Source organism: Cucurbita moschata, unplaced genomic scaffold (assembly GCF_002738365.1).
Source record: "Cucurbita moschata cultivar Rifu unplaced genomic scaffold, Cmos_1.0 Cmo_Scf00003, whole genome shotgun sequence".
NCBI classification, from domain to species: Eukaryota; Viridiplantae; Streptophyta; class Magnoliopsida; order Cucurbitales; family Cucurbitaceae; genus Cucurbita; species Cucurbita moschata.
The window spans coordinates 35177-45644 of NW_019268519.1; the positions used below are offsets into that span (position 1 = coordinate 35177).

At 41.8% G+C, this 10468-nt stretch overlaps 5 protein-coding genes across 5 annotated transcripts in view; 4 read left to right on the top strand and 1 right to left on the bottom strand.

Annotated features, from left to right (window-relative positions):
- Nucleotides 1-3240, top strand: part of LOC111434444 (chaperone protein ClpC, chloroplastic-like) — an 8481-nt gene extending 5241 nt beyond the window's left edge. The window contains exons 7-10 of the mRNA XM_023071877.1: nt 137-354; nt 1469-1544; nt 1627-1716; nt 1868-3240. Coding sequence (XP_022927645.1) covers nt 137-354; nt 1469-1544; nt 1627-1716; nt 1868-3046 — 1563 coding nt within the window. The 3' untranslated portion in view covers nt 3047-3240. The remainder of the gene's footprint in view (nt 1-136; nt 355-1468; nt 1545-1626; nt 1717-1867) is intronic.
- Nucleotides 3241-3906: 666 nt separating this feature from the next.
- Nucleotides 3907-5579, top strand: LOC111434474. The gene is made up of 5 exons (XM_023071886.1): nt 3907-4196; nt 4300-4469; nt 4562-4620; nt 5022-5139; nt 5238-5579. The coding sequence occupies exons 1-5, from the start codon at nt 4128-4130 to the stop codon at nt 5314-5316; spliced, it is 495 nt and encodes a 164-aa protein (XP_022927654.1). The 5' UTR covers nt 3907-4127; the 3' UTR covers nt 5317-5579.
- Nucleotides 5575-6683, top strand: LOC111440200 (mitochondrial phosphate carrier protein 3, mitochondrial-like). Its single transcript, XM_023077481.1, has 6 exons — nt 5575-5589; nt 5728-5787; nt 5896-6138; nt 6251-6302; nt 6408-6522; nt 6611-6683. The coding sequence occupies exons 1-6, from the start codon at nt 5575-5577 to the stop codon at nt 6681-6683; spliced, it is 558 nt and encodes a 185-aa protein (XP_022933249.1).
- Nucleotides 6684-7470: 787 nt separating this feature from the next.
- LOC111435660 lies at nt 7471-9032 on the top strand. Its single transcript, XM_023073112.1, has one exon. It carries the CDS (start codon nt 7938-7940, stop codon nt 8874-8876), a length of 939 nt encoding a protein of 312 aa, XP_022928880.1. The 5' UTR covers nt 7471-7937; the 3' UTR covers nt 8877-9032.
- A 787-nt stretch (nt 9033-9819) lies between these two features.
- The window catches only part of LOC111435643 (long chain base biosynthesis protein 2a-like), a 5418-nt gene continuing 4769 nt past the window's right edge, over nt 9820-10468 (bottom strand). The window contains exon 12 of the mRNA XM_023073087.1: nt 9820-10195. Within this exon, the coding sequence (XP_022928855.1) occupies nt 10100-10195 (96 nt within the window). The 3' untranslated portion in view covers nt 9820-10099. The remainder of the gene's footprint in view (nt 10196-10468) is intronic.

The following is a 10468-nucleotide window of genomic DNA, read 5'->3' on the forward strand; positions in this document are numbered from 1 at the left end:
TTTTTTTTTTTTTTTTTTTTTTTCACCTTACCGGCTAGTAGTTTTCAATCATTTGTTAAAATGTGTCTTTTGGAGTTGGACCTTATATTTCTCGACTCCCAGTATTATCTAATTAGCTGGTTCTCTATTTTTACAGTGCATTGGAGCCACAACATTGGATGAATACAGGAAGCACATTGAGAAAGATCCGGCCTTGGAAAGGAGATTTCAGCCCGTCAAAGTGCCGGAACCGTCTGTGGATGAAACCATACAGATTTTGAAAGGCCTTAGAGAGCGCTATGAAATCCACCACAAACTTCGATACACGGATGAAGCATTAGTAGCTGCTGCACAACTGTCATACCAGTACATCAGGTATGTTACTATTGAGTGATTCTGACAACATGTCTGTTGCAAAAAGCTTATAGTGTTGATGAAGTATCAAGATGAAAATATTCTTGATTGTGTCTGCCATACTTCTTATCTTCATGCTCAACAACTTCAGTAATGGGTTGTGTGAGATCCCACATCGATTGGAGAAGGGAACGAAGCATTCCTTATAAGGACGCAGAAACCTCTCCTTAATAGACGGGTTTAAAATTGTGAGGTTGACAGTGATACGTAATGGGCCAAAGCGGACAATATATGCTAGTGGTGAGCTTGAGCTGTTATAATTGGTATCAAAGTCAAACATCAGACGGTGTGCCAACAAGAATGCTGGACTTCCAAGGGGGGGTGGACTATGAGATCCCACCTCGATTGGAGAGGGGAACGAAACATTCCATATAAGGGTGTGAAAACTTCTTCTTAACAAACACATGTTAAAATCGTGAGGTTGACGGCGATACATAACTAGTCAAAGCGGACAATATCTGCTAGCGGTGAGCTTGGACTAGTACAGGTTGTCATTTTTTATGCATGTGAAAAGAAGAGACCACACATCCTGTTTGAATATCTATTCTGGATCCGTGGAGCAAACTTTGTACGAATTCTTTTTTCTACAACCTGTATGGGTGTGCAGGTGTGTGATTGATGATTGAGATTAGTAATTTATAGGGTGCTCATGGAGCTATGCCTTCTGTTTATGTTTTTTTGGTGGGGAAAGCTTTTTGGAAGTACTGTGGGACCTTAGTAATTTATAGGTTGCTCATGGAGCTATGCCTTCCCGTTTATGTTTTCTGAGGAAGCTTTTTGGAAGCACTAGGGGACCTTGAAACATTGTCTTCAAAGCGAGGTGTGCCTGATGATTTCAGCATGGTGCTGAGGCACCTGATTCAGTTTTTTTTTTCCTTCTCTCTTTTATCTTCTCTCTCTTAAACATCCATCTATAGGACTTGGAAGAGGGAAAAACATTTTGACTGCATGCACCCATCTTGGTTCAAATCTACCTTGTCACGTCTCTATTGGCTGATATGATTACCTAAGATCCAAGTTACTTTTCCTAATCATTTGTGGAAGGTGTGTTTTGATGTATAACTGTAAATTTCAGTGATCGATTCTTGCCTGATAAGGCAATTGACTTGGTTGATGAAGCTGGTTCTCGGGTTCGCCTTCGTCATGCGCAAGTACATTCTCATCATCTGTGCAACTTCTCCATTCCTCTTGCTCTCCTATGTGATTATGCTACAATTTTAATGTTATTTGCAGCTACCTGAGGAAGCTAGAGAGCTTGAGAAAGAGCTGAGGCAGATCACAAAGGAGAAGAATGAGGCTGTTCGAAGTCAGGACTTTGAGAAGGTAAATTTGTTCTCTTTAATTTTTCTTCCCTGATGCAGAATTTTATGGTTTCGTTTTCTGGAACTGCATGTTGGTTATATTTTTAAGCTTGCCATGCCATTTTAATAGTTGATTCAACTCTAGCTAATGAAACTTAGTGAACTTTAAACAGGCTGGAGAATTGCGTGATAGAGAAATGGAATTTAAGACTAAGATCTCTGCTCTAGTTGATAAGGGCAAGGAGATGAGCAAGGCTGAAAGTGAGGCAGGAGATGTTGGCCCTGTTGTGACCGAAGTTGATATTCAGCATATTGTTTCCTCCTGGACAGGCATTCCTGTCGAGAAAGTATCTACTGACGAATCTGACCGGCTCCTCAAAATGGAAGAAACCCTCCATAAGAGGGTCATTGGTCAAGATGAAGCAGTTAAAGCCATCAGCCGTGCCATACGTCGAGCTCGTGTTGGTCTCAAGAATCCCAATCGTCCAATTGCAAGCTTTATATTTTCTGGTCCAACGGGTGTTGGTAAATCTGAGTTGGCAAAAGCATTGGCTGCGTACTATTTTGGCTCTGAAGAAGCAATGATTCGCCTTGACATGAGTGAATTTATGGAAAGGCATACCGTCTCCAAGCTCATTGGTTCCCCTCCTGGTTATGTTGGTTACACAGAGGGTGGTCAATTAACTGAGGCTGTTCGTCGTCGTCCATACACAGTGGTGCTTTTTGATGAGATTGAGAAGGCTCATCCTGATGTGTTCAATATGATGCTTCAAATTTTGGAGGATGGAAGGTTGACGGATAGCAAGGGCAGAACTGTAGACTTCAAGAATACACTTCTGATAATGACATCAAACGTGGGAAGCAGTGTTATAGAGAAGGGAGGTCGCAGAATAGGGTTTGACCTTGATTATGATGAGAAGGATAGTAGTTATAACCGAATCAAGAGCTTGGTGACAGAGGAACTGAAACAGTACTTCAGGCCTGAGTTTCTGAATAGGTTGGATGAGATGATTGTCTTCCGTCAGCTCACTAAGCTGGAGGTGAAGGAGATTGCGGATATAATGCTGAAGGAGGTATTTGATAGATTAAAAGCAAAAGAAGTTGAACTTCAAGTGACAGAGAGATTTAGAGATAGGGTGGTTGAGGAAGGATATAACCCAAGCTATGGTGCGAGGCCATTACGAAGGGCAATCATGAGACTTTTGGAGGACAGCATGGCTGAGAAGATGCTGGCGAGGGAGATCAAGGAGGGCGACTCAGTAATAGTGGATGTTGATTCAGATGGAAACGTGACAGTGCTCAACGGCAGCAGTGGTGCCCCCGAGTCCTTGCCCGATGCTATCACCGTGTAAAGGTAGACGATTTTAGTTCATAGAGATAATAGCAATCTTACCAGTTTACAAAATGTATTATGCACTTCCTCTTATTTAATTTAATGGCTTGTAGTCTGCTTCTTATTGGATGCAGCTGGTTGTGGATCTGGTAGTATAGCTGATTTGTTACTTGTGTTTTTTCTCTTCTTCAAGTTGGACTATTTAAAGGAAAACAGAAGAACCTTCCTAGATAAGAAGTCCCTAGAAAGCTATATTTTACGACTTTTTCTAGGTTTCCAAGTGAGAAGAATTGGCCAAACATTGTAACTGTACTTGCTCATGCAGTAGAAACGAAAACAAGTGATTCATGGCGTGGTCACCTGTTTGCACTAAAAGAGACCCCATGCTGGGCCGACACGACACTGTTTGCACTTACATTAGTAATTCGATTCCATATGCCTATTCATCCAAGATCAGAAGAGATCGACTCTTGGTGGGGCTCACGTTTCCACCACGACGATTTCCAGAGCTGTCAAAGCTTTCTGTATTTCCATGGTCATTGCTGTGTGTACGGTCCCAGATGAGAGCTTTCTGTGTGATTTTTGCCGATGAAGCTTCAATGAGCTACTTACTGCTGTCATGTTGTTTCTAAAGGTAATTGAACAGGCAACCCCAATTGTAGGGGCATGCTGAAGAAGTAGATAGAGAGTAGCATTAAAATGTGAAAGAGAGGGAGGGGATCGTGTTAAATAAATAGGGTGCTCTGCTCAGGGAGGAATTATATTTAAATGAAAAAAAAAGAAAAAAAAAAGAAGCTTAGTTATAGTATGATTTAAAAGATAAGGAAAAAAATGAACAGAGAAAAAAAGGTTGAATTGGCGAGTCCGTAAGTTTGGAGAGGGAGATAGGATAGGATAAAAATGATTGGGAAGATTGAGATCGTTGATTGTCCGCCACTCATAGATTCACCACTTCACCCACTCTTTCTGAGTTTCTCTCGCCTACGACGCCCAACCCACACCCACGATCCCCCTATCGATATCTCCTCCTCCCCTTCCTTCTGCTTCACATTTCCCCTTTTCAAATTTCTCTCCTCTGCTCTGCTCTCTTATTACCTCCAATGGCCTCTGTTTCAGCTACCTCTCTTAGGTTCCAGCTACCGCCCAACCAACATTCCAAGATCTACCAGGTTTTCTCTCTTAATCTGCTCCTTCATTTACACTTGCATTGCTCCATCTTTTCAATCTAATTCATTTCTGTTATCTATCATAATTGCTTGTGATTTATTTAAGGAAGACGGCGGCGCTGATAGGCACTCCAGCTTCTTATCTTTGAAATCCTCCTTCTTCTCTCCTTTACGTAACATTCCTTCTTTAAGGAAGCAAAACTCTGCTGTTGCAGCTGCCCCCAAGGTCTCCATGCGCGTCGCGTCCAAACAAGCCTATATCTGTCGTGATTGCGGGTATCTCTCCTTCCTCTCTGCGTTTCAACCTAATTTATTTACATCTTTGTTTCCCTCTTCACGCTCTCTTTTCCATGAATATGAATATGCAGGTACATTTACAACGATAGAACGCCTTTTGAAAAATTGCCTGATAAGTATTTCTGTCCTGGTAATTTGCTTCCCTCCTCTTCCTTTCTCAGGCATGGATGATATTGACCTGCGTTTTTTATTTCTTGTTTGCAACTGCATCTTCCCAAACTTAATTTCATGTAGTTCTCGAGTCTACCACTTCAAATCGATTCCAAAAGTTCTCTGTTCAATAGGACCAGTTAGTTTATTGTTGACGCTGAGTCGCCTTTAAAAAAAAAAAAAAAAAAAAAAAAAAAAGAATAAGTTCCTGCTATAATTGTAAACAGAAAAGTTCAAAAATAAATCTACAAGAACCAAAGAAACATAACTTAAAGAACACAAAGTATCTTCTTGTCTTTGAAACCAACTTCGAATCATTTACATTCAGCTCCAGTTCAATAAAGAAACTGAAATCTAATATTGATGATCATGCCTTGACAGTTTGTGGTGCTCCTAAGCGACGATTTAGGCCTTATGAGCAATCTGTGACTAAAAATGCTAACGAATTTGATACGAGGAAGGCGAGAAAGGCACAGATCCAGAAAGATGAAGCTATTGGGTAAGATGGAAACTCAAATTACAATCTTCATAAGTGATCATAGGGATTTGAATGACTATTTATTGTGTATCTGATCGATATCACGTAAAATGGTATAGGAAGGTGCTGCCCATAGCTGCTGCAGTGGGAATCGTGGCACTTGTAGGGTTGTACTTGTACCTGAATAACGCCTTTTAGATGGAGAGGGATGCTCAATGACGGGGGCATAACATCATTTGTTTCGCTGCCTAATGTTATATTGATTTAAATAGTATATGTATTTTTTTCCATCCCCTACCCAGAAACCCTGGCAAATTGCTTAAGCTTTACAATATTATATATATATATATATATATATCCCTGGCAAGTTCTGGCATAACCATGTGCCTTGCCTAATATTATGAACCTGTGGATGTGGCTTCTTTGGGATATAATTTTATCTTAGTCAGTTCTTTTATGAACTGGACCCTGGTGTGTGTGTGTGTGTGCATTTAGATTCGCTTATTAGGGCAGAAGAAAGGGTTAAGACACCGCCTTCGACAATGTGAGATTTTGGGATAATTCAGGCTCACCTACACTTTCCTTTTTGGTGATGTAAAACTGTTTTAGGTGCAAAAACCAGGAAATGTGCTTCACAAGGATAGGATGGTTAGCGAGGTCTTCTCAGAAGTAATATGAACGTGATGGACTCCTAATACTTATCCCATAATCCACTCAACAAATAGTTAAAATGTATTTCTAGCTCCATGTTCTTTTAATATACATTCCAAATTTTAGATCGACCCAACAAAGTACAAGAATACCTTGCCCGGTTACAGTGCTCAGGGTGCCTGCAAGTTTGGATCCTACGAGTTCTTCAAGAACTACTATTCTTACATGGTTGGAACAGAGAATGCAGCCAACTACAAAACTTTCATATACCTTGCTGCTTCAGCGTCTGCAGAAGTCATTGCCGATGTTGCTCTTTGCCCCATGGAGGCCGTCAAAGTTGGCGTCCAAACTCTGAGGTCAATTCTGAAGGTGCTCTTGGGTATGATTTACGACACTAATAATTAAATTCAATAATGAAAGTATGCATTGTTCCTCCTAATAACTTCAAAATCTCTCTCTGCTTGTCCGTCTTCTTTTGCAGGCTCTACAAAGGCCTGGTTCCTCTTTGGGGGCGTCTGACAGATTCCATGTAAGTTTGAGCATCAAAATCCCTTAACCACTGCCCCTTCCTCCTCAACGATCCTCCATGAATAACAAGAGGATAATGTTGGACCATAAACTTGGGGCGGGTTTTGCAGATACCATGATGAAATTTGCCTCTTTCCAAACAATTGTTGAGAGGCTGTACACTTGTGCCATCCCAAGGCCTAAAGAGCAGTGTAGCAAATCCCTGCAGCTTGGAGTGAGATTGCTGTACGTCTTTTTGGCTTGATCTTTCATATCTCCACAGTTGCATTTAACTTGTTAGTACTCACAAGATGTGATTTGCTTGATCTTGTAGGCCAACAACTGGTGGCGCTACCACTGCTCCTGCCGCCAACAAGTCAAGGGGGGAGCCTGTTTGTGCACCCTAACTGCCAACAAAGGCGGATGGTTGTAGCTCCAAGCCTTGGGAAATGGAAATGCTTCTGATTCTTCTTACATAAAATTGGAGTTTTCGACTGAATAAGCACTTTTTTTTAGACTTTTCCTTTCAAGGTTCGAGGTTCCAAAATGCATATGCTAGAGAGAAATTCTCTCACCCATATAAGAAATGGTTCGTTCTCCTCTCAAACTAACGTGAGATCTCACAATTCAATTCCCCTCTCAAATTAATGTGGGATCTCACAATCCACTCCCTTGAGGGCCAACGTCCTTGCTGGCATACCGCACGGTATCTGGCTCTGATACCATTTATAACCTACCATTTATAACAGTTCAAACCAACCGCTAGCCGATATTGTCTTGGGCTTTTCCTTTTCGGCTTCCTCTCAAGGTTTTAAAATGCGTCTACTATGTAGAGGGTCTAGTTTTACTTCGACTAGTGCCTCACACCGTTCAGTAACTAGCTCTGATACCATTTATAACAACTCAAGTTAAATATTCTTCTAAGCTTCATTTCTACAAATGACCGCTAGTAATCTGGGAGAAATCATCAAATTGATTAGGTGCACATGTCAAACACTCAAGATCCAAAGAGATAAGAAAGATAACAATAGGTTCAACTATGCCTACAAAAGAAGTATTTGTTGGTATATGAAATGATGGGTGGCTTGAGGGTGACAATTTCTAAGTGTTGCTCTTCCTACAAAAGTAATAGACAATTGAACATGATTGATACAATCGATCATGATTGATGTAATTCTATCAAGTATCATTTGAAAGGATCATAGAGGGCCTCCTTATATGTCATTGTTTTGTGTTCATCAATGTCAATATGGTTGTGCATAGAAATGGGAAAGAAAATATAAAGAAAAATGCCCAAAACTAGGGTTCCTGAGTTACCCAAATTAAGAATACGAAGAGGTAAGCAAATATCCAGAAAGGGAGGCCCAAATCTAAGGGGCCAAATCCGATGATGAAGACACGCGGCGATTTACAGGGCATGTTTCCCCCTTCGCCCTTCGCCCTTCGCCCTTATTCCACCACTCCCTCGCTTCTTCCTTCCTTCCTTCCTTCCTTCCTTCCCTCCTCCACTCTCTTCTTCTATTTCTTCATTCCTCCTTCCCTTTCTTTCGTCTCTCAAGTCTCAACCCACAAAAACTAACCACCAACCTCTTTTCCCCCTTTTCTTCTTTTTTCTCACTGCATTCCTTCCTATTTCGAATCATCCCTCCTCCTTCTAGCTAATGGCAGATGTTCAACCCCCCGACGCCCAGATGAACGGCGGTCCTGCCCCTCTCGTCGTCTCCTCCGAAACCGTTGGATCCAAACGCCAGCGAAGGCCTAGCGTCCGATTGGGGGATATCGGCGGCGACCAGCCCTACGATTCCCATGCTCGCCGCACGAATAAGCCCTGGAAGTTTGGTTTGGAAAATCGCAAGGACGCCGCTGTCTCTGCCAAGAACTCTAAAACTCGTCCCTTGACCAACTTGAGCTCGGCCGGGGAATTTCAGGAGACCGTAGATGGCGAAGACAAAGAGAACAATTTGGATAGTGTTGCAATTGGGAGCTGGAGGTTAAAGGATTCGAAGCGGAGAGCCTCCGCGGGCACCAAGAGGGTGAGGACTAATTGGGTATCCTCGAAGCACGACGAAGGCGGAGGAGGTGGGGAACGGGAAGGCGATGAAAAGTACAGCGGGGGGGAGGATGTGGATGAGGGGTATCGGGATTACGAAATTGAGAACTCAGAAAGTCCGTTGAAAGAGCAGAGCTCAATGCATTCGCTTGAGAATTTGGGGATAGAAGGTCAGGGGAACGAAAGGGAGATGCTTTATCAGGGGAATAGAAGATGTATCCGGTCTAGGGTTTCGGAGGGCAGGGAGCAGCAAGAAGGGCTGGAATTTTCAGGGCCTTCGGATACGGACGCGAGGAATTGGAAATGCGGGACTAGCGGTGATAGGAATGGGAATAGTGGGAGAGGAGTATGTGGGGAAGACGGGGTTAGAGTTTGGCTCAACGGCTTAGGGTTAGGTCGGTATGCTCCAGTTTTTGAAATTCACGAGGTGGACGATGAGGTTTTGCCAATGTTGACACTCGAGGATCTCAAGGATATGGGAATAACTGCAGTTGGGTCCCGGAGAAAAATGTACTGCGCAATCCAGAAGTTAGGGAAGGGATTTTCATAGAGTTTTGGTCTCAAATGTATCCCAAAAAATGCAATGTATCTCACTCAAACTTGTGTTTCTCTCACCCATTTTGCTGCATTTTCTCGTATTGGACACTGAACCTTCTTTTGTTACTCTTTCATATTTCTGATTTTAGTGCTTACATCTTCTCCTCTACTGCAATTTTCCCCATAAATCTTTTTATTTCTGATTGAAATAAGAGGACCGCTGTGGTTGCTACAGGATACAAAACAACCCAAAATAAACAACCATTTCTTGCCCCATTCTGTGATGTCACTGAACTCCTTCCCCTGCCTCTCGTCTTAGTATACTATAGTATATGACCTTTCGGAAGATTCTTCGTCTCGAAGTAGTACAACAACTGCATTAGTTATTTTGCCGAGTGTGGTGGCTCATGGGCTTGCTTGCACACCAAACAATGCTGCTAGTCTCCATCTCCCAGAGAGATGAAGAGGTCGAGCTACAATCTATATTAGTTACACTTTGAAGACCAGCAGTAGATTCAGGCCAGTTTTTGGTTTGTTGAAGATCTTAAGCCAATCCCCTTGGTGGATGAGTTTCATTTCCCGAATTCAACTAGTTGGAGTCAGTAGATGTTTGGTTGAGTACATTTTCCCGGCCAAACGATATGCTCACCGAGGAGGACATAACAGAACAACCTTTGGGAGCCTTCCCCCTGCTCTTCTCTGCTCTGCTCTGCATTATGTATTCTAAATATATTAGCAGAGTTCACTCGAAATAGAATGCCACACCAGACCATTCTCGTTACTCCCAGATTAACCGATCCTCTTAGTCTCCATTTTATTGGGAACCAACCAAATTCCGTCGATGTTTATTAATAATAAGGTATCTTATTTTCTTGGAAATAACTACAAAAAGGGAAAAAGGAAAATCAATGATAGTAACCGTACATGAGAGAACATTTAGGAAAAATAATCACAAGAAACAAAAGTCAGAAATCTAAATCATTTGCAATCAGGTAATCTCGTAGCATTGATATACCAAAATTCATGAAGATGGCATGTCACATATGGGGACAAACTTCAAGAGATACAGATTCGAAAAAATTCCACTATTCACAACGAAGTGGTCTCTACCTTCCCCTCCCCTGCTTGGACAAGTATGTGAGGAGCTGGCTTCACAACAACCTCCTGCTACTAACATTAATCAAACACATAAAAACAATTTCTTCTCGACTCCGTTTTCTTTCTTTTCCTTTCTTTCTAATCTACCTTATGAGGATCTTTTTCGTGCTCCTGCTTCTGGGCCTCCGCGGGGAAGTACTTTATACCAATCAAATCACCAACTCGACTGATAACCTGTCAAACATTGAAAAAAAAAAAAAATCATAATGAAAGAAAGAAAGAAACTGCGGTTATCATTTAATTCAACTGACAACACATCAAATCCAAAAAGTCAACAAAATTCTGAAGAATCACTCAACTCTTGAACAAAAAATTTGCCGCCTCAGGATAGTAAAAGATCTAAGAAGCATGATGACTACATCAACATGATTTAAAATTTTCTAGCTTTTCACCTTACATTTCAACCTTAAGGTCATATACTTCCAAAAAGAAAAGTGGGGGGGGGGG

Excerpts from the sequence above, each read along its gene's own strand:
- LOC111434474 (XM_023071886.1), top strand. The coding sequence starts at position 4,128 with ATGGCCTCTGTTTCAGCTACCTCTCTTAGGTTCCAGCTACCGCCCAAC. Across the intron at positions 4,470-4,561 it reads TATATCTGTCGTGATTGCGG|GTACATTTACAACGATAGAA; the intron begins GTATCTCTCCTT and ends ATGAATATGCAG. Across the intron at positions 5,140-5,237 it reads CAGAAAGATGAAGCTATTGG|GAAGGTGCTGCCCATAGCTG; the intron begins GTAAGATGGAAA and ends AAAATGGTATAG.
- LOC111440200 (XM_023077481.1), top strand. Across the intron at positions 6,139-6,250 it reads CTCTGAGGTCAATTCTGAAG|GCTCTACAAAGGCCTGGTTC; the intron begins GTGCTCTTGGGT and ends CTTCTTTTGCAG. Across the intron at positions 6,523-6,610 it reads CAGCTTGGAGTGAGATTGCT|GCCAACAACTGGTGGCGCTA; the intron begins GTACGTCTTTTT and ends TTGATCTTGTAG.
- LOC111435660 (XM_023073112.1), top strand. The coding sequence starts at position 7,938 with ATGGCAGATGTTCAACCCCCCGACGCCCAGATGAACGGCGGTCCTGCC.